Source organism: Podarcis pityusensis, assembly GCF_964106645.2.
Source record: "Podarcis pityusensis genome assembly, chromosome: 14".
Classification (NCBI taxonomy): domain Eukaryota; kingdom Metazoa; phylum Chordata; class Lepidosauria; order Squamata; family Lacertidae; genus Podarcis; species Podarcis pityusensis.
The window spans coordinates 38938404-38966203 of NC_138039.1; the positions used below are offsets into that span (position 1 = coordinate 38938404).

Below are 27800 nucleotides of genomic sequence, written 5' to 3' on the forward strand. Positions count from 1 at the left end.
TGCTGGCTCGCTCCTGGCACTATGGCACAAATGGGGAATTTACATCCCTTTCCCTGCCTGCTTTTGCCTCTGGCCCCACCTGCACTGGAATGTGGCCCCTGGAAGGTTGCCCACAAGGGAATACAACCCTGGATCTGAAAAAGATTGCCCACCCCAATTTAAAGTTTGGCATGCTTCAACACCTATGCTTTGCTATTCTCCAAGGAGAATAGTTTTTCTCCCACCAGGAGAGGAAAAATAAGTGTCTGGGGTAGAGGAAGGTTTAGTACCTTCTCCTAACCACCCAAAGCAGCCTCATTTAATCGGACTGTACCAGTTTAAAGCCAAAGTTTTTGTGGGGGATGGCAGGGTGGAGATGTGTTTTGAGGACTTTGAAAAAGCAGAGAGAGGCAATACCCTGCAGGCACTCTGAGAGAAGCCCAAAGAACAGGGACAGCAAAGAAAAACGGGTGTCATGGTTTAAGGGAGCAGGAGACTAGGGCAGCCATCTGAAGGAATCCATGGCAATCTCTTCTGGGGATAGATAGTACATCTGAATTGTAAACAAGTATTAAATAAAAACCACTTTTGTCTTTTGTAAAGTGGTCTTTTGTAAAGTGGAGGGCAACAGGCAACTATTAATATAGGATTTGTAGAATTTCTGGCAGCAGCTTTTTTTTACCTTCACTATACTGAAGCAGAGATATGTGAACTTCTGCAACCTGGTACAATTTGCACTGCAACAATCAGCTCCAGCTCCACCATTGTGCAGAAGAGCCCGAGACGTGCTAAAAAATGACCAAAGGGGCCAGAGATTTCCATGCCAAATAAGTTTCAGTTCACCAATTACTCGTGTTAAATTCAACGGTGAATAAAAATGTCAGAGAACAGAACAGAAACAGAAGCAAAAAATTGCCAACATTTGCTTATGCATCCATGTGCAAACTGGAAATCAGTCCGGCAAGTGTGATCAGTAGTCACTGCTGTTGATGCTGCAAAACTATACATAATTGATTATAATCCCCCCCCCCCCCAAATAAAACCTGCACTGTGATTCCTTCACTTTGAAATGAACGGGGTGGAATAATGTAATGATGATATAACTTAGGTAAGTTACATGACTTTGCCACAGTGGAAATCAAGACGAACAACATATCTGTTGGCATAAGATGAACTGCAGTGGAACAGAAACTGTGCTGCAAATGAGGATGAAACAGTGGAACTACAGACGATGCCTTCTTACATCCCTTGTGGTGAACTATCTTGATTTTAACTTCCTTTAGTTCTAACTCCTATCCAGACAGTGTCCTTATGGTGTAAGCTGCCTTGAGAGAGTTCTGCTCTTAAGGGCAGCCTATAGATATTTGTAAATAAATAAAAATGCCATGAAAGCAAGCTTTCAAGAAGCGCTACGAAAGACAGAAGTAGTCTTTTATTTCCTGCAACAGTACATAATACCGAGCTGACGTGTCTTTGCAGACAAACCTTGTAGAGTTGCAAAGGAGTAGCTATATCCAGTCTTTTTGCATCAAAAACAGCGAAGAGTCGTGTGGCACCTTAAAGACTTCACAGATTTATTATGGCATAAGCTTTTGATGACTGCAGTCAACTTGGTCAGATGTAAAATGGACTACGGCTGAAATGGACTGTGGTCCATGAAAACCTCTACCTTAATAAATGTGTTAAGCCTTCCAGGTATTGCAAGACCCTTCCTTGCTCTCTGAGTTTGTAACAGCAGTCCAGTTTCACAAAACTGAAGACGTCACTCCAGTCTCCCTACTCAGTCTTGTCTTCTGGCTTGGCCTTTAAGAAAAATTCTGGACTGTGGACGCACCTATAAGCCAACAGCTGAGGAACGACTCCATATGTTACATTGAGTAGAAGAAACCACATATTTCCTTCTTCGGGGACTCTGTAGATGTAAGGTGTTCTAGCATGTAGAGAAGCCCCAATGTGTGAAAACTGAGCCTGTGGATATAGAGAGAAGAGTAAGGATGAGGCATAGCTTTGAATGCGCATATCAACAGTATTCTCTCCAGAGTATTTAGAAGGCAGCTGCTGGGAAGAGAGAAACCACAAAAATTGCCTCCCTTTGCCCTGTAACAATAGACGTTTCTGCTTGATCAAAAGCCATTCTGTGACCAAATCGGCATGCTTTGGATTTTACCCAAATAAGCCAATTCCTGAAGAGCCAGTTCCTGTAAAATAAGCCAGTTCCTGTAAAAAGCCTGGCTTCCTTCCTTTTTCAGCTAACGCACACACAGCTTCCCCTATCAGAAGAGGGAAAGCGGGAACACCCCTTTCTAAGATGTAATTCCCCACCTATGGTTTTTGCATGTGGTACCTCGGGTTAAGAACTTAATTCGTTCCAGAGGTCCGTTCTTAACCTGAAACTGTTCTTAACCCTAGGTACCACTTTAGCTAATAGGGCCTCCCACTGCCGCTGCATGATTTCTGTTCTCATCCTGAAGTAAAGTTCTTAACCTGAGGTACTATTTCTGGGTTAGCGGAGTCTGTAACCTGAAGCGTCTGTAACCTGAGGTACCACTGGAGTACCTCACATTACGTAACCCTCTGGTTAAGTAAATTTCAAGATGCGAATGCAACAAACCTAGAAGCATTTTTCCGGGTTTCGCCATGCACGCATGCGTAGAAGCGCTCTACCACGCTGCGTGCATGCGCAGAACAAACACCTCCAATAGCAAAAACCTCCGGATCCGACTGGAGCTCCAGAACGGATCCCATCCGCAACCGGAGATACCACTGTACTTAAGTCTAATTAGCAACTTTTTTAAAAAAAGCTGCTGCACAGTTAATCAAAGCCACTTTTTATTTGGTTAGTAAGGATTCAAACTGATTCATCCGCCTGATTAACTGATTCAATATTGCAGCCGTAAATTGAACATCTTGGTTCCCCCCCCCCCCAAAAAAACCCCTCTACTATCTCTACTTAGGGGAATGTGAACAGTTCCCCCTCACTGGGTGCCAAGCTGATGGGGTGCTGCAAGATGCCGCAGCTATGATGTAGCAGAACCGAAGGCAAGAGGTGGAGGGGCAGCAAATTTTGGTCTCGCACAGGGCACCGCTGAAACTTGAAAGACCAAAGTCTGCCGCTGCTCCACTATTGAAGAATAGAGAATCCCCTAGTTTCTTCTGCCTTGTATACAACAGACTTGAGATTTAGAATAGGGTACTGAGAGATGATAAGGGACGCAAGTGGCGCTGTGGGTTAAACCACACAGCCTAGGACTTGCCGATCAGAAGGTCGGTGGTTCGAATCCCTGCGACGGGGCGAGCACTCATTGCTCGGTCCCTGCTCCTGCCAACCTAGCAGTTCGAAAGCACGTCAAAGTGCAAGTAGATAAATAGGTACCACTCCGGCAGGAAGGTAAACGGCGTTTCCGTGCGCTGCTCTGGTTTGCCAGAAGCGGCTTAGTCATGCTGGCCACATGACCCAGAAGCTGTGTGCTGGCTTCCTTGGCCAATAAAGCGAGATTAGCGCCACAACCCCACAGTCGGTCACAATTTGACCTAATGGTCAGGGGTCCCTTTACCTTTTTTACTGAGAGATGGTAAAATAAATTTTAATGTCAAAGGTCAAGGCGCTACCTTGCCAGAGTATCTGACACAGGATAAAGTATTCAGTATTTTGACAACTCTCAATAACCACTTCCAAAAGGTTTCTAGTTCTCAAGAAAGGTAAGAATGACTGGTGATTGGGGGCAGGGGGGTGCTGTATCCAACTAAAGTTTACCCAGAGTAGACCCATTGAAATATGGACCTAAGTTAGTCATGTTTCCTAATCTCTCTGAATAGGGCTATCATACAATCTAGAGAGAGGTCACATAAGGTTTACAAAGGCAGGGGGAAAGGCTTTAGCATTACATAGCTTCCTGCTCAGCTTTCATCGCTAGCAGAAACAGAATGTTGCATGGATATGTAGATATGCACAAAGTTGCTACTCTATTCAAGCCACAGAATTTGGCTTTTCTTCTTGTTTTTGATTTAAAAAACAACAACACCAAATCACAGCCAAAATCAAGGTCTACGCACAATGGGCACTTGAAACGCCATTTGGGTAATCAGAATCTTGGAGACATTCCACTTTCCTGACTTTTCCCTTCCTGACTTAACAATTAGGGTTCACAGGCTTCCTGCTTTCAGCCTCGGCCCAAATCCTGTATAACATCACCAGAGTACTCAGGATCTGGCCCACCCTACTTTAAATGTCAGGGCAGACAGGAAAAGAGTGGTTTGTTTTTCTTTTCTAGGGACTGAGCAGCAGGTTTTTGCTCCCTTGTCTGCATAGTAGGTGGGTGGGAGCTTTTGGGTAGACTCCCCTGGGACTGTTCTGGAGTGCAGAACAAATTTACATCTAAGGTTATGTACAGAGAAGAGATTGTTGAGCCAACGAATATTTTTAGCATAAACAAACATTTAAAGATAGAAGCAATAGTGGCGCACTCGGAATTGTGGCTTGTCTTTTGTCTCCCATCTGTTATCCCCTTTTGCAAGTGACAGCTCATTTGCGTTTTAAAAAACCCCATGCCCAAATTTATGAGCTTTTTATTTTTGTTTTCTGCTTTTGCAAGAGGGAGAGATATGGGGGTTCAGGCTGCACCAGAAGCTTAACATTTAAGGAAGAGATGGGCCAGTTCTGTTTACCGGGTGTTGCCAAGCGTTGGTCTGTGTCGCGTGAAGTCATAGGGAGAAAGGTCAGAGGAGGACAGTGCAGCTGGGAAAGACGCTTAAACGCTCTGTACCTTTTGAGAAAATGTGTATCTGCTGTCAATAACATGTGGCCTTCTGCAGCCTCCTTGCCTGTCTGGCCCTTCTACATCTGAAAAAGCCCCATGGGAAGACTTCTCTAGATATCTCCCCCTGGGCTTTTATTAAAAGGAAGGCTGTCCACCAAGCACCCAAGACCTGCATGGTACCGTATTTTTCGCTCCATAAGACGCACTTTTCCCCTCTTAAAATCTAAGGGGAAATGTCTGTGCGTCTTATGGAGTGAGTGTGTGGTCCCTGGGCCGGGGGGGGGCCCGGGCTTCCCCCGCCAGCCCCAACAAGCCCTGGGGAGGCTCCGTGCAGCTATCCCTGGCTTTTGCGGGAGGTGGGGGAAGGGACAGAGCAAGGGCTCTCTCACTTCACCCACCTCCTGCAAAAGCCCCCAAGAGCCGTGCTCCCTTTAAAGAGCTGCGCGGAGTGTGTGTGTAGCCCTTGGGTGCTTTTCCCCGAGGAGGGAGAAGGGCAGCCCATCACTCCTCGGGGAAAAGCCTGCAAGTGCTCCACGCGGCTCATGAAAGGGAGCGCTGAGCAGAGCCTGGGATGCAGACAGGCTCTGCTCAGCACTCCCTTTAAATAATATTTTTTTTCTTGAATACCCCCCCCCCAAAAAAAAAGTAGGTGCGCCTTATGGTCAGGTGCGCCTTATGGAGCGAAAAATACGGTAACTGTTTTCGTTTTTAAGGGAAGTTCTTCTTGCATTATTTTTTTTTAAAAAAAACCCTCACTCATCTATTAAAAGAGAATTTGAAAAAAAGTAAGCATTTAACAACTGTCAGGAGCATGGGAGTGAGCTTGAGACCAACAGGCTGTTGCTATAAAACAGCTATATTTTAATTCCTTTGATTTTTGGAGTCCTTTTCTAAATTATGTTGCGCGGCTGAAAAAAGGAAAAGCCATGCTCAGGGTTATAGAACAAGGGTTGTTTTCTTTTCTATTTACTTCAATAAATCAGCAGAGACTATGGGCCACAATGTCACCGAGCTCAGAACATTATGTCCTTTGGACAGCAACAAGTGCACAATGCAGATGTTTTAATGTGCATAATACAGACAGGAGAAAGGAATATATTTGTGTGAACAATGATGAGAGGGGGAAAGTAAGCTTTGAAGTTCTAGTCGGAAAGGTATGGGCAAAGTTCGCTGATCAAACAGGGATGAGCAACATGATATTAATTTTGTGCTTCTGGCTATTATTCTGAGAATTCTGGTTTCCATTTTAAGAAGAAGAAAATTCTAGTCTTCCTGATGACTGCAGATTCGGTTTGAAAACAGGACTGCAAATATGGTGAAAATGATTGGAGGGAAGGGATTAGAAGCTCACATTCGGTATGGTTTTCCAACTCTCCAAAGCTTTCGGGGCACCAATTGTCTGGCTACGCAGTGGCTCTCTCAGTTGGTCATCCACTATATATCAGGGGTCGGCAACCTAAGGCCCATGGGCCACAAGCAGCCCATGGGGGTTGTTTAACTGGCTCATGGACTTCTGCTGCCTGCTTAGGGACTCCTGCCACCGGCTCGGTCAGCTCCCGTGCTCAGCACTAAACCAGCGTGGAGCAGAGCAGGGACCGCCTTCTGCGATGCTGGCCAGCTTCCCATTGGCTGCAGGAAGCTCCTGCAGCCAATGGGAAGCTGCGCACACCTCCTCCATGCTGGAAGGAGCGCCGGAAATAGCGTTTGCGCATGCATGCGCACGCACTCCGGTCCACCGCGGTGTCTGCGGGACCGTGAACTGGCCCAATCCACAAAACTTTGCTGAGCCCTGCACTATATAATATTTAAATTCTGCTGTACAGTAATATTGAGAAACCCAGATCTGTAAGAAATATACCTGGGCTAGTCCGCCAGCATGTATAAGGGTTAAATCAGTCATCCAGCTGCAGCCAGGAACGAGCAAACCATACAGTGAGATTATATAGTATGGTACAGAATAGAACAGGTACGCCAGCATCTGTGCATTAGAAGAAAAGGCAACAATAGTTCATTTATTTAGCAAGATCTCTAAAGCTTACTGCTTAGTCATAAAACTCTAAGCAGCATACACAAGAAATGAACAACAAAACACTGTTAAAATCCACAAAAAAAGCAAGTGTATGTAAGATTGTTTTCAATGAAACGGATAAAAATCTGTAGGCTTGCCAAAATAAAAAAAAAGCTTTCAGCAGGCATCTAAAACAATGATGGTGGTGAAGAATAATATCCCAATCTTCCTCTCACAGGAGCCCAGGCTGACAGATGCACTTTTGTACGGTATTTTCATTTATATATGCATTGTATACACACTTCGTTCTGGTATATGCAATTGTTCTAGACATTACTTGGCTCAAGAACTACACTGCAAAATTCAGAGAAGTGCAAATTTCGGGGTTCATGTGTTGTTTCAGAAAGTCCAGGTTTGGTAGCCTCACCTTAAACCGAATCAAAGTCTCCCCAATTCCTACATGCCCCCAAGTTATTATAAGAAAGTAAGAAAAACTTCATTTTTTTTCTACACCATGCATAATTTTACACCCCTCTATCTTGTCTCCTCTTATTCGCCCTCTCTCTAAACTGAAAAGTTCAGAAGCGAGGATTAGCTTCCATGTAGAGAGGCAGCCTGCCTCTTTGAGTACTAGATGCTGGAAACAAGAGGGGATGACTACTTCATCCTGTCTCATTTGTTAGCTTCTCTTATGTTGAAAACAGAAAGCTGGACTAGCCTGAGTCAGCAAAGTGGTTCTTAAGAACTTAAATCTCCATCAGTTCAGCACTGACCAAAGGAAACAGGCAGGCCCAACCTCTGACTATAAGGGACTAATCTCCCTGAAACCAGTAAAGACTTTTCGAAAGGGAACAGGTCATAAATTTGACTAGAAAAATAAAGGTAGGGGCCAGAAAGCGAGTCCTAGTTACAAGCACCTTCTCTCTCTCTCTCTCTCTCTCACTCACTCTCTTACACCAAGAGCGGTCCAGTCAGTGTGCATAGTTTCTTATTTTGGAACGTGTACCTGAAGTTTTGGATAGGCAACAGGATCCTTGATATACGGCTCATGAAGTTGGCTGTATAGTCGGCAAAGTTCGGCTGGGCAATCCAAGGCAACCTAAAGAGAAATCCCATTGACATTAGGTAAAAAAGGTAAAAGGTAAAGGACCAAGCATGACTAAACCACTTCTGGTGCAATGGAACACCATGACGGAAGCCAGAGTGCACAGAAACACCATTTACCTTCCTGCCGCAGTGGTACCTCAGGTTAAGAACTTAATTCGTTCCAGAGGTCCGTTCTTAACCTGAAACTGTTCTTAACCTGAGGTACCACTTTAGCTAATATGGCCTCCCGCTGCCGCTGCATGATTTCTGTTCTCATCCTGAAGCAAAGTTCTTAACCTGAAGCACTATTTCTGGGTTAGCGGAGTCTGTAACCTGACTCATAGAAACATAAGGAAACCGCCTTACGTAAAGCCCCATCTAGCGTACTGCTGACTGCACTGGTTGGCAGTGACTCCCCAGGGTTTCAGGCAAGTGATATACACGGCCCGACCTGGAGATGCTGGGGACTGAACCAGGGACCTTCCAGATGGAAAGCAGATGCTCTACCACTGAAATACAGCCCTTTTCCAAAACTGCTTGCAGGCCAAATCTAACCTCTGCCATGAACTCAGTAGGTAGCCTGAGGCCTATTTGGGTTCAGCCTTGGTGCCTCCGTCTGCAACATGGAGGATGATGTGCAGGACCAAAATGTTGCACAATAATGAGCAAGCTTTTGAGTTCTCCAGGACCATTCGCTAGGCTGGGTGTTAAGCAAAGAAGGCGGGGGGGGGGGAGGTGTCTAGGTGGTAATGCCATAAAGTCAGCAATGGCATCAGTCCTAAGATTACTGTGTGAGAAGAGGGGAGAGACTTAACAGATCAGGCCAGGCGCTGCCAAGCTTTTTGAAACAATGGGCACATTTGCAAACTGAATAAACTGTTCTTGTGGGCACCACACACACAAAGCTATGTATACATCGAGGTACGCACAACCATACATGGGCACACAATCTCTCCCTCCACCATTAGGCTGGAATTGGGGGTTTGGGGGTTTTCCCCAAGCCTAGTTACTGTGGGGTAGGGGACTTACCTTCCAGATTCTGGGGGGTAAAGAAATGGGGTGGGGTGTAGACTCTCACTCCTTGGTTTCCATGACTGTATAGCATCCCCCTTTTCCATATTCTTTATATGTATATTTTCTAAACTAAACAGGTGACACCGATAAGCTTTCTTTCACACACCCACACCAAACCAACCAACTTACCAGGCCCCTAAAAAGGCAAAATCCAGTTGCAAAGACAAAATATACAGCCAACAGCAAATCTAGAGGTCTTCTCAGAAGTCTCTTCTGCTGAACTTCCCGAATCACCTGCAATATGATTTCCAGAGGGGTCACTAACAATTCTATGGAACAACATGCAAAAATTTCAAAGTCATATAAACTGGCCCAAAAAACACCTTAAGACTTCTGTCCTGAGGTAAACAAGAGAACTACAAGGACAGAACTTAAAATTTCTAATTTAATCAAATGCAAGGTAAAGACACCCACACCTACACAAACATATACAAGAGGAACCGATTAAACAGCCAATGGCCTTAGCCACAGTGCCCTCCCCACACGATATAGATACCAACTGGAATAATGGTGGTAGCATCACAATTTCTGGGAGAGTTTCGTTATTCATTCATTCAATCAATCAATCAATCTTATTTTTATTATCTTGCCCTTCCTGCTGAAGGAACTCAGGGCAGCAAACATCAAAGCACTAAAGCAATAAAATTTAGAAAACAACTGCATATATTTAAAACTATTTAAAAATAATCTAACAACATCTTAAAAAAAAACCCCGCACACCCTCCCAAACAGCTACTAATCTCAAGCTTATTGTGGCCAATATCTACCAACCATCTGATTGTGGAACTGCAAGATTCCCCGTGTGATTCCCCAGATGGGCGGGGTATAAATATTATTATTATTATTATTATTATTATTAGTCAGGGGGGTTGAGACGGGAGAGACGAGGCTCTTTCGAAAGAAAAGTCATTTGAAAATGAGAGAAACGCGGCCCGGCAGGGACAATTATACCAGCAGAGACTGAGGAAAACCATTTTTGTGTTGAGCAGCATGTTGCTGTGTAAACAAAGAGTTTGCTTATAACTTGGCAGCAAGTTATCCAGGGCCCAGTGAAAAAAGCCCTCACTGAAATACGCTTGTAGTATAAACACAGAGGAAGAACGCGAGATCTATGAGGGGGGAAGTTGGCTACCGGTGACCAGTTCCTTATTTGCACAAAAGGGCTGAGAGACAACTCACATTAGAGAGCTGAAAAAAGAGCTGACCTTTGTATGTTACCAGTCCCCAAAATGAGCTACGGTCTACCTCATTATCATCTATCTCCAAGGCCAGCAAACTGTTCCCTTCAAGATCCATAACAGGACCCACCAAACCAAACCAAACCGTGATGTTCATGCAAAGCTCATATATGCAGAAGCAAGGAAGCTTTTGCCATCAGCTCACAGTTGGTCTGAGAGGACCACTGTCGCTGCATTTTATATCGTTCATTGGTTTACGTATTTTAAAACTGCAAACCACCTAGGGCACCTTGATGGCATGGAAATGCAACCAAGAAATATGAACCAACGTACAAAGGGGGTTACCAGGTCCGCCATCCCTACTGTGTGAAATCAGATAAACTTGCCTAATTCCAGTTTTAGTTTCCCTGATTTGCACTGACAAATTTTATCTGGGGACTATGCATTGCTAAAACACTTCGGCTGATTTCACTTTCCTGGCAGTTTTAACAGCCGCTATCACTACTCTCTTGGCTATTCTTGTCTTGTACAGAAGTCATAATTCATAGTGATGAATAAAGCGTTCGGCTTTCCCACAGGAAAAGCAATTTCACTGTTGGGTTAAAAAAAAGTTGCTCAGAATCAATGATGGGATTCTATATTTAGAGCCCTCCTGTGGACATGCCTCTGAACTTTTGCTGATAATTGGCTAAAAAAGCTCAATTTAATGCAGAGCGAAAACACATCCATCAAATCTGTTGAGAGAGCACATTAGCAAGCCGACTCCCCAGGAGCAGTTTTAAAATCCACAATTCAGACCAGTGTCACTAGTCTTACTGTGGTGACGGAACAATGAAGGTATTAACAGAGTGTTTATCTGAGAGACAAGGAAATAAATGTGTGGTAGATTATGCTGCCTGATTGTGAGGCAATAGACAAGAGGGGACCTATCTCACCCCCCTGTTCCATGTACAGGGGCTAACCAAACAGAAAGATTATGGTGTATTCATTGCTTTCTACCAAAAAAAAATGTCTCCCACAGATTTATAAATATATAAAACTAGCAAACTCAAAGCCGGTGCTTCTTGGGAATTCTAAAAACCCCCACAAAATCTGTAGTTTTGAAATAAATGGTTAAAATAAGCACAGTTTTGAAAGGTTCAGTCTGCCATCTTGATTCAAAATGGCAACCGATTGTATCCACAGAGACACAAACCTGCTCCTTGATCTCAGGAACCATCATGCAAGATTTGGTTACCGTGTCTTAAGAGGGGTCCAAACGCATAACAGACGCATAAGCAGCTTTACAAAATATAGATACCGAAGAGTTTCTGAATCTTTTATAAACAAATACACGGAATAGAATGCCACACATAAAGGTATTTCACCAAATGACAACATGAAACTTTTAGAAGGCATCTGAAGGCAGCCCTGTTTAGGGAAGCTTTTAATGTTTAATAGGTCATTGTATTTTAATATTCTGTTGGAAGCCACCCAGTGTGGCTGGGGAAACCCAGCCAGATGGGCGGGGTATAAATAAATTATTATTATTATTATTATTATTAGAATGAGCAAATCCTGGCACACCCCACAAAGAGGTGATCTCCACAAATAGCCCATAAATCATACTGCAGTACAACTTTAAGTTGTTTTAATAAATAAATAAATAAGCCTGGGCAAACAGGATTTTTCTTATCCCGGCACCTAAAAGATGACAGTATTGGGACCAGATGCGTTTCTGTGGGGACAGCATGAGGAGATGAGGAGCCAGCACAGAAAAGGCCCCTTCTCTCATTGCCACAATCTGTACCTCTCTCAGATGAGACACACAGAGAAGGACCTCTGAATCCTGTTTCAACAATGGCAGCAGGATAGTATTCTCCAGCACACCTGAGGCCAGCAAGCTAGCTTGGGGAGTATGGCAAGTCTGTGGCACACATAGCTCTGGTGTCCAATGGGGGGGGGGAGGAGTTATTGAGGAGCATTCTTAAGAAGAAATGCTATGGGGAAGGCTGATACTGCTAACCCCCCACATCCGCCGCCTAAGACCACTGCCTCATTCTGCCCAATGATGGGGCCAACCGAGCTCAGTAAATCGCAAACTTATTTTAACATTCCTTACACCAAGGACTCAGCTATACAGCTGCAAATAAAACATCTTAAGTGTGTTTTAAAGTGCATTAAACAGATCTGACACGAGATGGTGATGGTGAGCTATGGCAAATTCAATATATTTTTCAAAACTTTTTTTTAAAAGAGCAATTTGACAACGTTTTTTATATGTGTCTAGATTCCACCCAAGTGACACCCTCTCCCTCCAAACATGGACCCCAAATGTGGTTCATATGAGTGACGTCTGGCTGGTGCATGGTCAAATGGGACTCACCTGACGTAATTAAAAGAAGGCACCAGATGCAAAGGTTCACATGGCAAGGTTAAATCCAGCCCCTTCCTAGCCCTTAGGTCTCTATCCCAGCCATGCCTCATCCCTAAAACAAGACCCATCAGTAGCACTGCTCCTTGCCCTGTTCAAGTGCTCTGGCCTATATGAAATTCATTCTTGAGCTGTGATCATCAGTGGCATAGCGAGGGTTGCCAGCACCCAGGGCCATGCGGAGAGGGGGTGGGGGGAAGCAAAACAGTTGGAGTAGGTATAAGTATCGCAGCCACAGAGATAATAAAAAAAAAGAGTTCTTCCATTGTCTTGAAAGGTCACTTCCTGGTTTGCACAGAGAACCTGTTTTCAACAGAGCCCAGCAATGGAAGCGTGTAGCTGTATTGAGGCAGCACCGGATGTTTGAATTTTGTGCCCCTAACAATTTTGTGCCTGAGGCAACCGTCCCTGTGCACACACCCCAACACTATGTCACTGGTGAAAATGCCTCTTGCTTGCCTGGAGAAATGCATCTTTAGAAACCCTTGATTTTTGCAGGGTTGGAATGTGGCCTTCAGTACAATAGTGAAAAGTCACATCAGTTGTTTCCCCCATTTTCTGCCTCTGGCCTCACCCTCTGCCAGCACATAGCCCCTGAAAAGTTGTATGTTGCCCATAGCTGTCAAGCGTCCCTTATTTGGCGGGACAGTCCCTTATCCTAGCGCCATGTCCCGCTGCTGTCCCTTATTGATGATGTCCCTTAAATAAGCTACTGAAGGTAATGGGGCACTTTCTATGTCCAGCTGTCCTTTGTCAACAACAAATTGTTGCTGTTTTTTTGTGTTGAATATATGCTATATGGTAATTTATGGACCTAATAGGTATCTAAAGCCATTTGCACGCAACAAAATATGTATTTTATCAAAGCAATTATTGATCCCTTCTTTTGGCTGCTAATCCCTTATTTTTGAGGCTGCTGGTCCCTTATTTTCAAATCTGTAAGTTGACAGCTATAATGTTGCCCTCAGGCTGGAAAAGGTTCCTCACCCTTGATTTTAAGTATAGTACAGGGGGAGGGATTCATCTTCACCCTAGGGCAAGTACAAAATATGGAATACAAAGGCCAGTGAAAGGGAACCATGTCAAATATTGCTTTTGCAACCTAGGCGGGATAAATTGTTTCTCAGCCATACATCAGATATCATTTTGACATTCATCAGATTTTACCTCAGCGTGTTCTTATCATTGAAACAACAAACACATTCATACATAAATATTACCTTGGCTGGACAGTCACCAATCACGGGAGGCTGATTATAGATTTTGAAACCAGCCCATATTGGGAGACAGATAAATGGGATACTTAATAAAGATGCAGGGCAAATTTTGGTTCCAAACTTGCCTACAAGTAACAACACAAAAAAATTAAAAATTATGACCTTCAATAAAGCATTTTACACCATGAGCCTAGGCATGTCTAGCAAGAAATATACCCCACATGTGTAATCCTGTGCACATGTAAGTAAAGGTAATGGGACCCCTGACCATTAGGTCCAGTCGTGGCTGACTTTGGGGTTGCGGCGCTCATCTCGCTTTATTGGCCGAGGGAGCCAGCGTACAGCTTCCAGGTCATGTGGCCAGCATGACTAAGCCACTTCTGGTGAACCAGAGCAGCGCACGGAAACACCGTTTGCCTTCCCGCCGGAGCGGTATCTATTTATCTACTTGCACTTTGACATGCTTTCGAACTGCTAGGTTGGCAGGAGCTGGGGCAGAGCAACAGGAGCTCACCCCGCCGCGGGGATTCGAACCACTGACCTTCTGATCAGCAAGTCCTAGGCTCTGTGGTTTAACCCACAGCGCCACCCGCGTCCCATCCTGTGCACATGTACCTGCAGGTAAATCTCATTCAACTTAAGAACTTCTTGCACATTAGATGTTGTTGGGACTCTAAATCCCATCAACTCTAGCCAGCATGGCCAGTGGTCAGGAATGATGGGAATTGGAGTTCAGAACCACAGCTTCCCATTACCACATTAAATTTCTTCTATGGAATGCTTGCACCAACACAGACCAAAGATGATGCCAAGCCTACAAGGCTTTCTTTCTGCACCTTGTTGACCTCTGAGCTTTGATCATAACAGACCAATGTTTTCTTCCATGCCCAATTAACATTGCACCTAATGCTTGATCAACCTGTTCAGCATGTAGCTCACGCCTTCGCTGAAGCACCTCATCATATTTGCCTGCAAGTTTACACACATCTCTCTCGATACAATCTTCTACACTGCAGCATTTTCTGCTGTCACACATACAAATGACTTGCTGCTGGGAAACAGAGGCTATATCTTTAAATGATCTTGAGCAAGCATTACTTTTTCCCAGGAGCTGTGTTCCCAGGAGTGAAAAGGCTGCTCTGTGTAGAGCAGTTTGAAAACATGAACAAGCCTAAGTGAATTTTGTTTCAAGGCTGAAGTGCTAATGGAAAAAGAAAGGTAACATTCCCTCCATGAACACCTTGGATACGCAAAATAAAATGCCAAGTGTTGTGTAAAAAAGGTAAAGGGACCCCTGACCATTAGGTCCAGTCGTGACCGATTATGGGGTTGCGGTGCTCATCTTGCTTTATTGGCCGAGGGAGCCGGCGTACAGCTTCCGGGTCATGTGGCCAGCATGACTAAGCCGCTTCTGGTGAACCAGAGCAGTGCACGGAAACGTCATTTACTTCCCGCCAGAGCAGTACCTATTTATCTACCTGCACTTTGACATGCTTTTGAACTGCTAGGTTGGCAGGAGCAGGGACTGAGCAACGGGAGCTCACCCCGTCACGGGGATTCGAACCGCCGACCTTCTGATCGGCAAGTCCTAGGCTCTGTGGTTTAACCCACAGCGCCACCCGCGTCCCTAAGTGTTGTGTAGGCACAAATAAATGGTATGGATTTGAGTTTGGCTTCTGTTGACCATGTCCAGTTTTCCAGTTATTGCAACAGTACAGATATTCAACCAGAGACATTTGGGCTCTTGCATCTATTGCAAGATCAAAATTCTGACAGCAGGCCAACTGTGGCTCTCCACAAAGCAAAATGGACTAAGTGATATGTCCTTACCCACAATGTTTCCAGGCACAAAGACAATGACGCTCATCATGATGGACCCCAGCCAATATAAGCCAATAGTCCGATAACTTTCCCTGCAACAGAAATACCCGGTTTTCATACACCATCTTCACAACTGGAGGCACACATTATTGTGACAATATGGTGGAGTGGTTAGACAGTCAGACAAGGACAGGGTTCAAATCCCCACTTAGCCGTGAAGCTTCCTGGATGACTTTGGGTCGGTCACACTCTCTCTCTGAGCCGAAACTACCTCACAGGGTCGTTGTGAAAATAAAATGGCATGGGGAGATATAAGTATGGCACCTTGAGCTCTTTGGAGGAAAAGTGGGATAGAAATTTTAAAATATATAAATAAAAAAGTGCCAAGATTAGAATTTTCAGGTTAAGCTTAAACTACTTCTAAAAAAAACCCAAAAAGGAAAGGTCATTTTATGCCCAGTTTGTAGGTAAAGCTAAGTATACTGTGAGGTGATTTTGAAAAGAGCCGTGAAAGGTAAATTGTGCCAATCTTGCTGCCCACAAGCATTAAATCAACTTACTCCCATGCAATAGCTGCCACCATCAAGAGATACATCAGATAATGAACAGAGCCATCCCAATAGCAGATCACGTGGCCGTAGGCCGTGTTCAGATAAGGTTCCCCCTAAGGAAAACAAAAACACAGTGACAAATAAGATTAGACAGCATTTCTGAGGCAGCACAAATAAAAAACAGCTTTGGAAAGGAACAAAGCTGGTAACATTAATCCAATCCTGATATGAGCATTCTTTCTAGAGGACACATTTCAAGCGTCAGCGTAAGAAAATTGCAATCCGAGATCAACCATCACGAAAAGTGTGCCGCGTTAGGATCAAATCCAAATATACCAGACCAATCTGCAGGAAATTAATTGTCCAACAGCACAATTCAAAGTACTGTATTTTTCCGTGTATAACACACCCTCGGGTATAAGATGCCTCCTTTTTGGGGGGACTCCAAATTGAGAAAATGGGGGGATACACTACCTGTGTATAAGATGACCCCCAATTTTTAACATAACTTTAAAAGGAAAAATCCTAGTCTTATACACGGAAAAGTACGGTATATTTATTCTAAAGAGTTCTGCTGAGTTCAGTATCCTAGTAATAAACCAGCAGGGTGTGATATGGGAAATCTACAACTGGAATCACCTGTGTGTGTGTGTGTGTGTGTGTGTGCTTAAGAAGTGAGGATTAGGGAGAGGCCGGGGTGACACTGGATGGGGGATTAACTATTCTCCCCCAACACCCCCATGCCATTTTTGTAATTAATGTCCTGCCCAAAATAACCCTACCCCAATTATACCACTAAGCTTTCTGCTGGAAGGCAAATAACTTTTGAGCAGAGGCAATCTCAATCAGGGAAATCTGTCTCTGATCTTTGGGGGTGCGGCAAGTTTTGTTTTTCTAGCGTTTCATGCCTTTGTGTCGTAATTTGTATTTAAATTGGTTTTTAGTTATTTATCATGAGCTGCCCAGAGAACTTTGTGTGGCGGCAAACAAATGCCGCAAACAAATTAATAGCTGTAAATGGCATAAAGTGGCACAGCGGGGAATACGGTTTGTGCATCCCGCAATGCTGTGGTCCTGATACAAGTTCACACATTGCGTGTTTGCGTGTTTTTCAAAACTGCTGACACTCCTAAGTGTGGGTGTTCACACCACATCTTGCAGCTCTAAGGCTGCAATCCTGAACCTGCTTCTGAGCCTGAAGTAGTTGAGAAACAAGACAATTGCTAAAAATAAAATAAAAGTAGCCATGCTGATCCTTGAGGAAAACAAAACCCAGAAGCCAAACTAGGGCAATATCTCTAAAAGGACCGATGCAGCCGTGTTGTGGCAACATGAGGCCGGATTTTAGTGTGTTGTGATATAAATGATTCATTATTTGTACTTGCGGTTCACCGCCTCTGGAATCTGCTGAAGGGCAACCGGCAATTCTTTGAAATCCATAAATAAATATATCAGGATGAAGCTTCCTTCAGCAATCTGGAGTAGGGGGGTAGGGAAGCCTTTTCAGGTCAAGGACCACATTCCCTTCAGTATAGCAGGGTACATTCCAGCCACGCGAAATAATCAAGATGTGAACGAGAGATTTTCTGCTTTTCATCATGCAATGCCTTTTTCCACCTGCCTTGCCCTATCCTCCAGCCCTAGGAGCCTTTCCCAGACCATATTTTTTTAAAAAATTGTGTTATAAGTTGTGTGTCCTTGTTTCTCAATTTGATCCTTTTACATGGGTTTTTGTATGTCTTGCGGCAATTTATGCATTGTGACTTGCCGTTATTTTTATTGATTGACAGTTTAGTAATTCTTTACTGTAATTTATAAGTGCAAGCTGTTTGCTATTTGCTGATATTTAATTTTACTGTTTACTATTATATTCTAATGCATTATTGAAAATTGCTTTATTTGATATAAGTTGTTTATTTTTAAGTTACTGTGACTTTTTGTGTCGGATCAGATTGTTACGTGGACAATCTTTGCCATCTATTTTGGTGTGTACCGTAGTATAGAAAGGCGGTATAAAAATTAAAAGTGAGATGAAATGGAATGGAAGGGGAAATTCTAGGGAAGCAGAAGCACTTGAGGAGGGTGCACAGCAGGAGCCAGGGAGGACTGTGGGCTGGGGAGATCCCTGAGGGCCAGACAGGGATGCCTGGAGGGCCACATCTGGCCTGGGGTTCCCCACCTCTGCTCTGGAGCCTTGCAAGTAAAAAAAGAAAAGTCTTGGTTGTTGTGGAGGAACGGCACTCAAGCGCTGCCGAGAACGAAAATATCACAAAAGAGGAAGCAAGCTTTTAAGTTCTCCAGGACTCAGGGAGGATGTGGAGATTTTAGGAGGAACTAAAAACGGCCTTTGTTGGCGTCCATAAAGGCTCATGCAGCCTTCACCACCCTCCAGTCATCCGCCAAGCAGCTCCTACCTTGAGATCATCACCTACCTCTTTCAAGTAATGGGTCATGAATCCATCGATGATTCCGTCATGCTCAAGCCCAATGATCAAGTTCACGATGCTGGTGAAAGCAAACACGGCATAGACTGTGGCAGTTCAAGAGGAGAAGGAGGAATATAAACACATTAATAACTTGTAAGAGTGTCTTTTTCCTAACGTCAAGCTCAGCTAGACAGCCAGGGTGGCACAAGCCAGGCTGGCCTTCCCCACTGTAAGCCTCAGACACATACGCTCCCAACTCTTCCCCCATGCCCTAATAATAATAATAATAATAATAATAATAATAATTTATTATTTATACCCCACCCATCTGGCTGGGTTTCCCCAGCCACTCTGGGTGGCTTCCAACAAAACACTAAAATACAATAACCTATTAAACATTAAAAGCTTCCCTAAACAGGGCTGCCTTCAGATGTCTTCTAAAAGTTTGGCAGTTATCTTTCTCTTTGACATCTGGTGGGAGGGCATGCCACTACCGAGAAGGCCCTCTGCCTGGTTCCCTGTAACTTGTAATAATAATTAATAATTATAATAATAATAATTTATTTATACCCCTCCCATCTGGCTGGGTTTCCCCAGCCACTCTTAAAGTCAGAGAAGCTTTTGATCTTAAACTAACCACAGTACCCTGTGATCTGGACTCAGGGACCGTTTGTTTTTTTGTTTAGAGCACAGATGGAAAACCCGTGGCCTTCCCGATGTCGCAGACTACAGCTCTCATAATCCCTGACCACTGGCCTTGTTGGCTGGGGCTGATGAGAGTTGGAGTCCAACAAAAACATCTGAAGGGCCGCAAGTTCCCATCCTTGCAACTGTCTAAACCAGAGGATTTCAACCTTTTTGAGTCCACAAAACTACATTATTTCTGTGGCACCCCTCTGGGGATCAGGAGCCCAGTTATGTCACCCCTTGACTGCAGAGCTGGTGGCCCCCATCCCTTTTCAAACACCCTCCCTTGTGGAGGGTTCCCTCAACCTCCACTACCCTCTCCTTGGGAGTCCTCCCAGCAGCAGCCGCTGCCATGCCTGGTCTCTGAGCTGCCCCCCAAGCCCCAAAGAGAGGTGCCCGCTCACACTGCCCCCCCAGAGGCCTAGGACTTGTCTATCCATTCCCAACAGCAAGCGTTGATGGACTGGCTGGCTGGGCTCCCTCACCTACTTGCTTGCTTACTCGGAGGCTGCCTCAGTTCCTGGCAACCAGCACCCCCTGGCCAGCCCCAGAGGCACCATTCACCTGTGGAGCTTATAGCCACGGCACACTGGTTGAAAACCACTGATCTAAACAATCCAGGTCTTGAAACCACAGCCTGATTCTGCCTTAACTTCAAATCACAATTCCCCAACTTCAGACATCACAGGCTGGTGTGGTTAGCTTTAAAATTGAAACCAGAAGTTTTCATTCTCCTTCTTGTGGGCACAAAAAGAGAATGGCAGGGAGCACACAACCCCAAGGCTCAAGGCAATTTGTTCTTACAGTGGGAAACCACAATTTCTCATTAAACCAGGGGTCAGCAGCCTTTTTCAGCCGTGGGCCGGTCCACCATCCCTCAGACCATGTGGTGGGCCGGACTATATGTTGGAAAAAAATATGATCGAATTCCTATGCCCCACAAATAACCCAGAGGTGCATTTTAAATAAAAGCACACATTCTACTCATGTAAAAACACCAAGCAGGCCCCACAAATAATCCAAAGATGCATTTTAAATAAAAGGACACATTCTACTCATGTAAAAATACGCTGATCCCCAGACCATCCGCAGGATGGATTGAGAAGCTAATGGGCCACATCCGGCCCCCAGGCCTTAGGTTGCCTACCCCTGCATTAAACCTTAGTAAAAGCCACACTCTACCCTTAGAGATACTCCTGTTGCAGGGTACCGATACGTACCATAGAACAGTGGGTCTCGGGGCGGTTTTCTTTTCACCAGGAATCGGGCTGCTAGACCCACTAAGAACAGAATCAACAATCCAACTGCAACAGTGACCCAGGAGCTGCAGAGATTAAAACCAGGGGAGAAGTCTATCATCTCAATGGTTCCTCAACTGTATCAAACAAATGGCATACTATTGCACACAACTCGATCTCTGAGCATCAACTACCGAAGCCAGATCATCCTTGTCTAAAGGGGCATTGGTGGGTGACTAGTTGGTAGAAGGCATTCCACCTGTGCCTCCCTATCCAGAACTGGTTTGGCACCATTTTTCCAGGCGGAGGAACCACCTACTAACAGTGTCTGTCTTCTCTGGATTGAGTTTCAGTTTATTGGACCTCATCCAGTCCATTACCATAAACAGGCAATAGCGAATAAACATCCCTGCAAGGAAGCTTAAGCATTGCTACTGATCTTCCCCAGCACAAAATGCAAACACAACGAGCCCATGTTTGTCTTTTAAGCCCTAGAAACGAGGGCATTCTCTCCATTGTCAAGATTCAATCATATTGCAGCTTTAACACGTAATAATAAAGTAAGAAACTGCTTTGAAGGTTTGCTTGATTTTGCATTCTTCCTTTCTGCAAATGCAGGTTAGCATTCTGTGGTTAAGAATTTCTCAGACCTCATTTGGAAACACACTTTGTATCTCACTTCCTTTTTTGTTTTGTTTAATCACACAAGCAATCATGTCTTCAGAAAGGAGGGAGCAGCCTTATTCTGTTCGATTTAGTTGTTACATTTCACTGGCTTGGTCACAAGCAAACATTTTGCTACATAATTACATAAACTATAGTTTGTCAGCAGTGCACCAAACCATCATTAGAGCAACCCAAGCTTTGTAATGCTGTTTGGTCAGCTCATCGCAAGAAGTCGTTTGCAAATTGCAGATCCTTATGTACAGAATACCGTTTCAAAAGCGGATAGTTACGCAAAAATAAAACCCTTTCCGCTTTGAAGGAACACTGCACATATCAAGGAAATACGAGTATCTACCACAATCCGTCATGAAAACAGAGTGTGAGCCCTGCTACTTGACCCCATAGTCTTTAGCAAGAGAAACTATAACAACATCTGCCTTTGCTTACATTACTAGTCTTAGTCATGCGCCAAAGTTCAGCAAGGAGGGTGCCTGTCTAATCTCAGTTTGGGAGGGGGGTCCCACAGGCTCAGACCCACTACAATGAATGCATGGCTTCTGGTAGTTACGAGCTGTACCTCTGAAGCACGAAGGACCATCTATAGAGACTCTCCCAAAGGTCTTGGTGATCAGGCAGGGATATAAAGGATTAGGCTGAGGTTATCTGAGGTTAAAGAACATAGGAAGCTGCCTTATGCCAAAAGCAGACCATTAGTGCACCCAGGTCAATACTGCCCACACGGGCTGGCAGCAGCTTTGCAAACTTTCAAGCAAGGGTCGTTCCTAGCCCTACCTGGCGATGCCAGGGTTTAAATCTTAAACCTTCTGCATGCAAAGAATGGGCTCTGTCACTGAGCTGTTGTCCTTTTCTAAATATAAAGAAAGATTCACATTCTCATGGCATAGAACACAGGGCTGATTTCAGTTAAATATTGGAACCCGCCTTATACCATGTCAGACCACTGCTTCCTCTAGCTCAGCATTGTCTACCCCGACCTGACTGGCAATGGCTCTCCATATTTTTAGACAGAGGGCCTTTCACAGCCCTGCCTGGAGATGCCAGGATTTGAACCTGCGACCTCCTGCATGTGAAGCAGATTCTCTACCACTTAGCTACAGCCCTCCTCCCATAGCTTTCCAGCTCGGAAGGCCTTTGCCCTCAAAACATGCCATGGCACTGGCAGTTTTCTTTTGATAAATGAAACCCCTGGCTCTTCCTTTTGAGAAGGCAGCTGGTAGCTATTGTTGTTCCTCTCTCTCTACACACAATGTCCCTTGCAGGCAGCGGAGCGCAGCTTCTAAAAATACCAGCACAGATTATGCAAGCAGCCAATGGATCACTCGGCCCTCCTCTGACGGCTCCACTGAAATTGATGTCTCTAATGCAAATGAATCTGTAATATCTAGGAAGGCTGAAAACATACAGTCAAGATGTTTTCACACAGAGAGGAAGCAGGCAAGAGGGATCAAATAGCTGGGCAGGAAAATAAACTGTGGAAGGAGGAAAAGGAGGGTTATTTTCCCCTAGAGGGTCTGAACACGCTGCATGCCTTGATGGCACAACCCTATGCATATTTACTCAGCAGGGTTTAATGGGGCTCACTGCCAAGTAAGGCTGCAATATTTCACCCACTTTCCTGGGAATACTAGCCACTTGTGACCCGCAGTAAGTGGCAGAAGGATACTGCCTCCAACAGTGGTGGTAGAACTTAGCCCCACTGAATTCAATAGGTCCTACTTCTGAGTGTGTGTGTTCAACAGATACGCACAGTGCTTTTTTCCTTTAAAAAAATGTTTAGGGGTACTCTCATTTTGGCTCAAGAAAATCACCATTTTATAGTTCAAATTGGGAAAAATAAATACAGTAAATGGACCAAAGTACAAAGATTCACAAAATGTTTAGGGGTATGCGTACCCCTGCGTAAACCCCCCCCCCGAGAAAACAGCACTGGATACACACGTATCTATTTTACACATGTCTACTCAGAAGTAATCCCCACTGAATTCAGATGAACTTATTCCCAGGGAAGTGTATATAGAATTTCAGACTTGCAGCAGAATTCTAAACATATCTACTCAGAAGTAAGCCCTACACAATTTGATGAGACTCACTCCCAGGTAAGTGGGTTAGGATTCCCGCCTCCGTCATAATTTTGAAGTGGGTCAACAAGAATTATACACCAGTAGAAAGGATGTTTTCCAGCTGGGTACTGAGAAGATCAGCTTCAGCTTCTTCTTCTCTGGGTTCAGAGAAGATATTTCTTCCACATTTTAATTGTTAAAAAACATATCGCTCGAGAGCATTTCTCAATATGCATTGGCAATAAAGGATATCGCCTTTTTAAAAATGCAGGTGCTTGTGAGTGTTTTCGCAGAGATACCTGAGGCACCACTGAGCTTCCCCGTGCCATTTGCGCACATCTGAATTCCTTTAATGGGAGATCAAAAGCAGGAAAGTACTTTCAAACTTCCGACACAGGACTTTATGAGTTCACAGCCATTTCTACCAAAGACAATGGTGGGCCTTCAGTTAATGGCCAGGAATCGTAGATGACCTATAGTATCTGGTACGACAGCTACGACTACAGGCCTGTGCGCATTCAGGCAGGAGGAGTCTCATTCCATTCCATGGGGCCAACTCTTGGCTATGTTTGCAACAAAAGCCAAGGAAATCACCGGCTCAGGTCAGTGATAGTCCAAGTGATAGTCCAAGTTATGCCACCATCACTCAGCCTCTCATCTGCAATACAGTGGAACCTCGGGTTGCGGACGTAATCCGTGACGGAGGCACGTCCGCAACCCGCAGCGTTCGTAACCTGCAGTGCTGCGTCTGTGCATGTGCGTGATGCGATTTGGCTCTTCTGCACATGAGCGAAGCGTGATTTAGCACTTCTGCGCATACGGCGAAACCCGGAAGTAACCCTTTCCGGTACTTCCGGGTTTCCCTGAAAACACGTAACCCGAAGTGTTTGTAACCCAACCCAAGGTACAACTGTATTGGGTGGTAATGAATGGCATCCATTTTGCAGACAGGAGGTCCCAGTTTCAGACTCCCACATCTCCACGCAGAGCTGTCTGAAACCCCAGGGAGCCATTGCTATTTAGCGTGGAGATCTAGATGCAGCAATGGTTCTGATTCCCTATGTTCTATGGCAATAATAATAATAATAATAATAATAATATATTTATACCCCGGCCATCTGGCTGGGTTTCCCCAGCCACTTTGGGCAGCTCCCAACAGAATATTAAAAACATGATAAAATATCAAACATTAAAACTTCCCTAAACAGGACTGCCTTCAGATGTCTTCTAAAAGTCAGACAGTTGTTTATTTCCTTGACATCTGGTGGGAGGGCGTTCCACAGGGCGGGCACCACTACCAAGAAGGCCCTCTGCCTGGTTCCCTGTAACCTCACTTTTCACAGGGAGGGAACCGCAAGAAGGCCCTCAGCGCTGGACCTCAGTGTCTGGGCTGGACGATGGGGGTGGAGATGCTCCTTCAGGTATACTGGGCCGAGGCTTTAAAGGTCAGCACCAACACTCTGAATTGTGCTAGGAAACGTACTGGGAGCCAATGTACCATATTTTTCGCTCTATAAGACGCACCCGACTATAAGATGCACCTAGTTTTAGAGGAGAACAAGAAAAAAAATATTCTCTCCCTCTCTGCGCAGCGCCCCTTCAGCGAAGCGGGAGGAGAAATGGAAAGGGCTTCGTTTCTTCTCCCGCTTCGCTGAAGGGGCGCTGCGCAGCTTTCCCTTTCTGCACAGCGCCTCTCCAAAGAAGCGAAGTCAGAACAGCAAGAGGGATTGCTGCGCAGTGAAATCAGCGATCCCTCTTGCTGTTCTGGCTTCTGGGATAGCTAGGCAGCCTGCATTCTCTTCATAAGATGTACACACATTTCCCCTTACTTTTTAGGAGGGAAAAGGTGCGTCTTATAGAGCAAAAAATACAGTAGGTCTTTCAGGACTGGTCTTATGTGGTGTCCATTTCTTAGCTAAGCATGGAGGGCAATAGGTCAGCAGCGGAGCCTCTTCTTTGCACATGGAAGGTCCTGGGTTCAATCTCTAGGTAGGGCTGGGAATGTCCTCTGGCTTAAGCCTGGGAGAGCTGTCAGTGAGGACAGTCCTGAGCTAGAGGGACCAGCAGTCTGATTCAGTATCGGGCAGCTTCCTCCCTTCCAACAGCTGTCCTCCCTTACAGCTTCATTAACACCCAAAAAGTTCTGAACACTCAAAAAGCAGGTTAGGTGTGTGTAGGACTTCACTGGAAGAAGCTGTTAAGGCTGCAACACTCCAGTTAATGCAAAGTTCTGCACACCTTCACCACGCTGGTGCAGACACCGGTGTAAAATTCTACGGCAACAGCACACTTGACCCAGGTGAATGTGCGATCACAAGGAACACATCAAGCACATTAACAATTCTAATGCACATTTAGATTTGCCTTCCTATAAACCCCTCAGCAGAATAATAATAAAAATGTGTTCCTAAGTGCAAACAGCAAAAAAAGAACGAAAGGCATTTTACTGCGATACTCTCACGCATGTGAAATATGACCTCTTCACTCAATACATATATATTTTAGATGTGCACACATAAGCTATTTTAGTATACACCTAAACAGGTAAATGTGTGTACACCACACACATCGTATCATGCTGCTATGGTAATCAGGGAGCCAGGATTTGGCTGATTCACAGTGCAACCCTAGCCACATCTGCTAAGCCCTACAGAATTCCATGGGACTTGCTCCCAAGCCAAGGGAGTTGGAACTGCAGCCTTAATGACATTCTGAGTACGTCCTGCGTGATGTGCAAATGGGGACCTTAAAGGCACCAGCGATTCCTCTGCCATGCTACTCAATCTCTGACTCATGAATACAATGGGTGCTGGAAGAAACCTCAACTTACAATTGAAGCTGCTGGAAGTTCTACATTCAAGTTATACACTGATATAAGCTGGGCAAGCCCATTCAGCCCGATCCCCTGCACGCATTTACTCATAAGCAGGCACTAGCTGTTTGGGACAGAAAGCATGCAGCTGGATCGCTCAAGACATCCCAGCAAGTCACAATACAGTTTCTCCATAACAGGCAGAGGCTTCCATTGCTTCTACAGATGGCAACTTGGGTGGGTCGAGAGAGGGAACTGCCCCCCAAAAAACAAGCAGCTTTCTCTACCCCCGACCCCAATATATTCCTTTCTTTTCCGGAACTCTAGTCTGTGTGGAACAAAGTTCGCCTCTCCCCCTGCCATGAATAGGCTTCACCACCCCTGCTCTGCCCGCGCCCACCATTCCCGGAGCTCTCTCCCGCTCCTCTGCCTCCCAGACCGCGTTCACACGTGCACGCAAACCCGCTACCAGAGCGCACGTGGGAACGCGACCGCCCCGCTCTCGCTCACCCGCCGCTGGCAGCCAAGGCGTTGAAGAGGTAAGTGACGGGAATGGCCGAGAGGGACAACACGAAGACGCCCGTGGCAGCCGAGGCGCTCATCCCGGGGCTGGCTCGCTCCTTTTCCTGCCTCTCCCGGGGCGCTGCGCGGGGGACTCAGCGAGGCTCCGCGCCCGGCATCGCGCCCTGCTTCGGTGGGCTCCTCCGCGGCGCGCCGGGAAGCGCCATACGCGCCGGAGAGCTGCTGCCGAGGCGAAGGCGGCGCCCAGCCAGCCGAGCCTAAGAGCGCCGCTACTGCAGAAAAGGACTCCGCCCGCCGCGCAGCGCCGCCGAACGAGCGCCCAGCGGACCTGCGCTCCCGCCCGCTTGCGCGCCGCTCATTCTGCGCAGCCCGCCCGCCTTGGCGCTCGCCTCTTGTACTGCGCCGGGGCTGGGCTGCCGGTGGAGAGATCAGCCCGCGGCCGCCGCTCCGCCTCTTCCTCTGCACGCTTCGGCGGAGGCAAAAGCAAGCCGGGCCCGGCGGATCGTCACTTGGCGCATGCATAGGAGCAGTGCCAGATTTACAGCTAAACAAGCTGTAGCTTAGGGCCCCACTCTTTTGAAGATCCCAAAAAAATTTAAAGGGGGGAAAAACTGGATGTACATTTCCAATATTAATATACTTCTTCTTAATTGTATTTCAGTTCAACAATTGCTTTGATAAAATACATATTTTGTTATGTGCAAATGGCTTTAGATACCTATAAGGTCCATAAATTACCATATAGCACATATTCAACACAAAAAACGGGGACGATTTGTTGTTGACAAAGGACAGCTGGACATAGAAAGGGCCCCATTACCTTCAGTAGCTTAGGGCCTCATCAGACCTAAATCTGACCCTGCATAGGAGCCAACTCCTATCCCCTCCCCAATGAAATGTTTGAGGGGATACCCCCCCCCCCGCCAGCATCTTAAAAAGCAGAGACATCACCTTGCCAACAAAGGTCCGTATAGTTAAAGCTATGGTTTTCCCAGTAGTGATGTATGGAAGTGACAGCTGGACCATAAAGAAGGCTGATTGCCGAAGAATTGATGCTTTTGAATTATGGTGCTGGAGGAGACTCTTGAGAGTCCCATGGACTGCAAGAAGATCAAACCTCTCCATTCTTCAGGAAATCAGCCCTGAGTGCTCACTGGAAGGACAGATCCTGAAGCTGAGGGTCCAGTACTTTGGCCACCTCATGAGAAGAGAAGACTCCCTGGAAAAGACCCTGATGTTGGGAAAGATGGAGGGCACAAGGAGAAGGGGACGACAGAGGACGAG

The 27800-nt window shown here is 45.5% G+C and overlaps 2 protein-coding genes across 3 annotated transcripts in view; one reads left to right on the plus strand and one right to left on the minus strand.

Annotated features, from left to right (window-relative positions):
• Positions 1-27800, plus strand: part of BNC1 (basonuclin zinc finger protein 1) — a 309802-nt gene that overhangs the window by 114465 nt on the left and 167537 nt on the right. The gene's annotated exons all lie outside the window — the stretch shown is intronic.
• On the minus strand, positions 1377-26875 carry TM6SF1 (transmembrane 6 superfamily member 1). The gene is made up of 10 exons (XM_080980504.1): positions 26505-26875; positions 20418-20521; positions 18517-18614; positions 16094-16197; positions 15543-15625; positions 13716-13837; positions 9034-9138; positions 7751-7843; positions 6595-6714; positions 1377-1947 (listed from the first exon to the last, which is right to left on the minus strand). The coding sequence occupies exons 1-10, from the start codon at positions 26594-26596 to the stop codon at positions 1756-1758; spliced, it is 1113 nt and encodes a 370-aa protein (XP_080836630.1). The 5' UTR covers positions 26597-26875; the 3' UTR covers positions 1377-1755.

What these genes read in the sequence shown, in the direction of transcription:
- TM6SF1 (XM_080980504.1), bottom strand. Translation starts at nt 26,596, where the DNA reads ATGAGCGCCTCGGCTGCCACGGGCGTCTTCGTGTTGTCCCTCTCGGCC. An exon ending in TTGGTGACTGTCCAGCCAAG is followed by an intron (nt 9,139 to 13,715) that starts GTAATATTTATG and finishes ATCATATTGCAG; the next exon opens with GTGATTCGGGAAGTTCAGCA. An exon ending in TTGCCTATCCAAAACTTCAG is followed by an intron (nt 6,715 to 7,750) that starts GTACACGTTCCA and finishes TCTAATGCACAG; the next exon opens with ATGCTGGCGTACCTGTTCTA.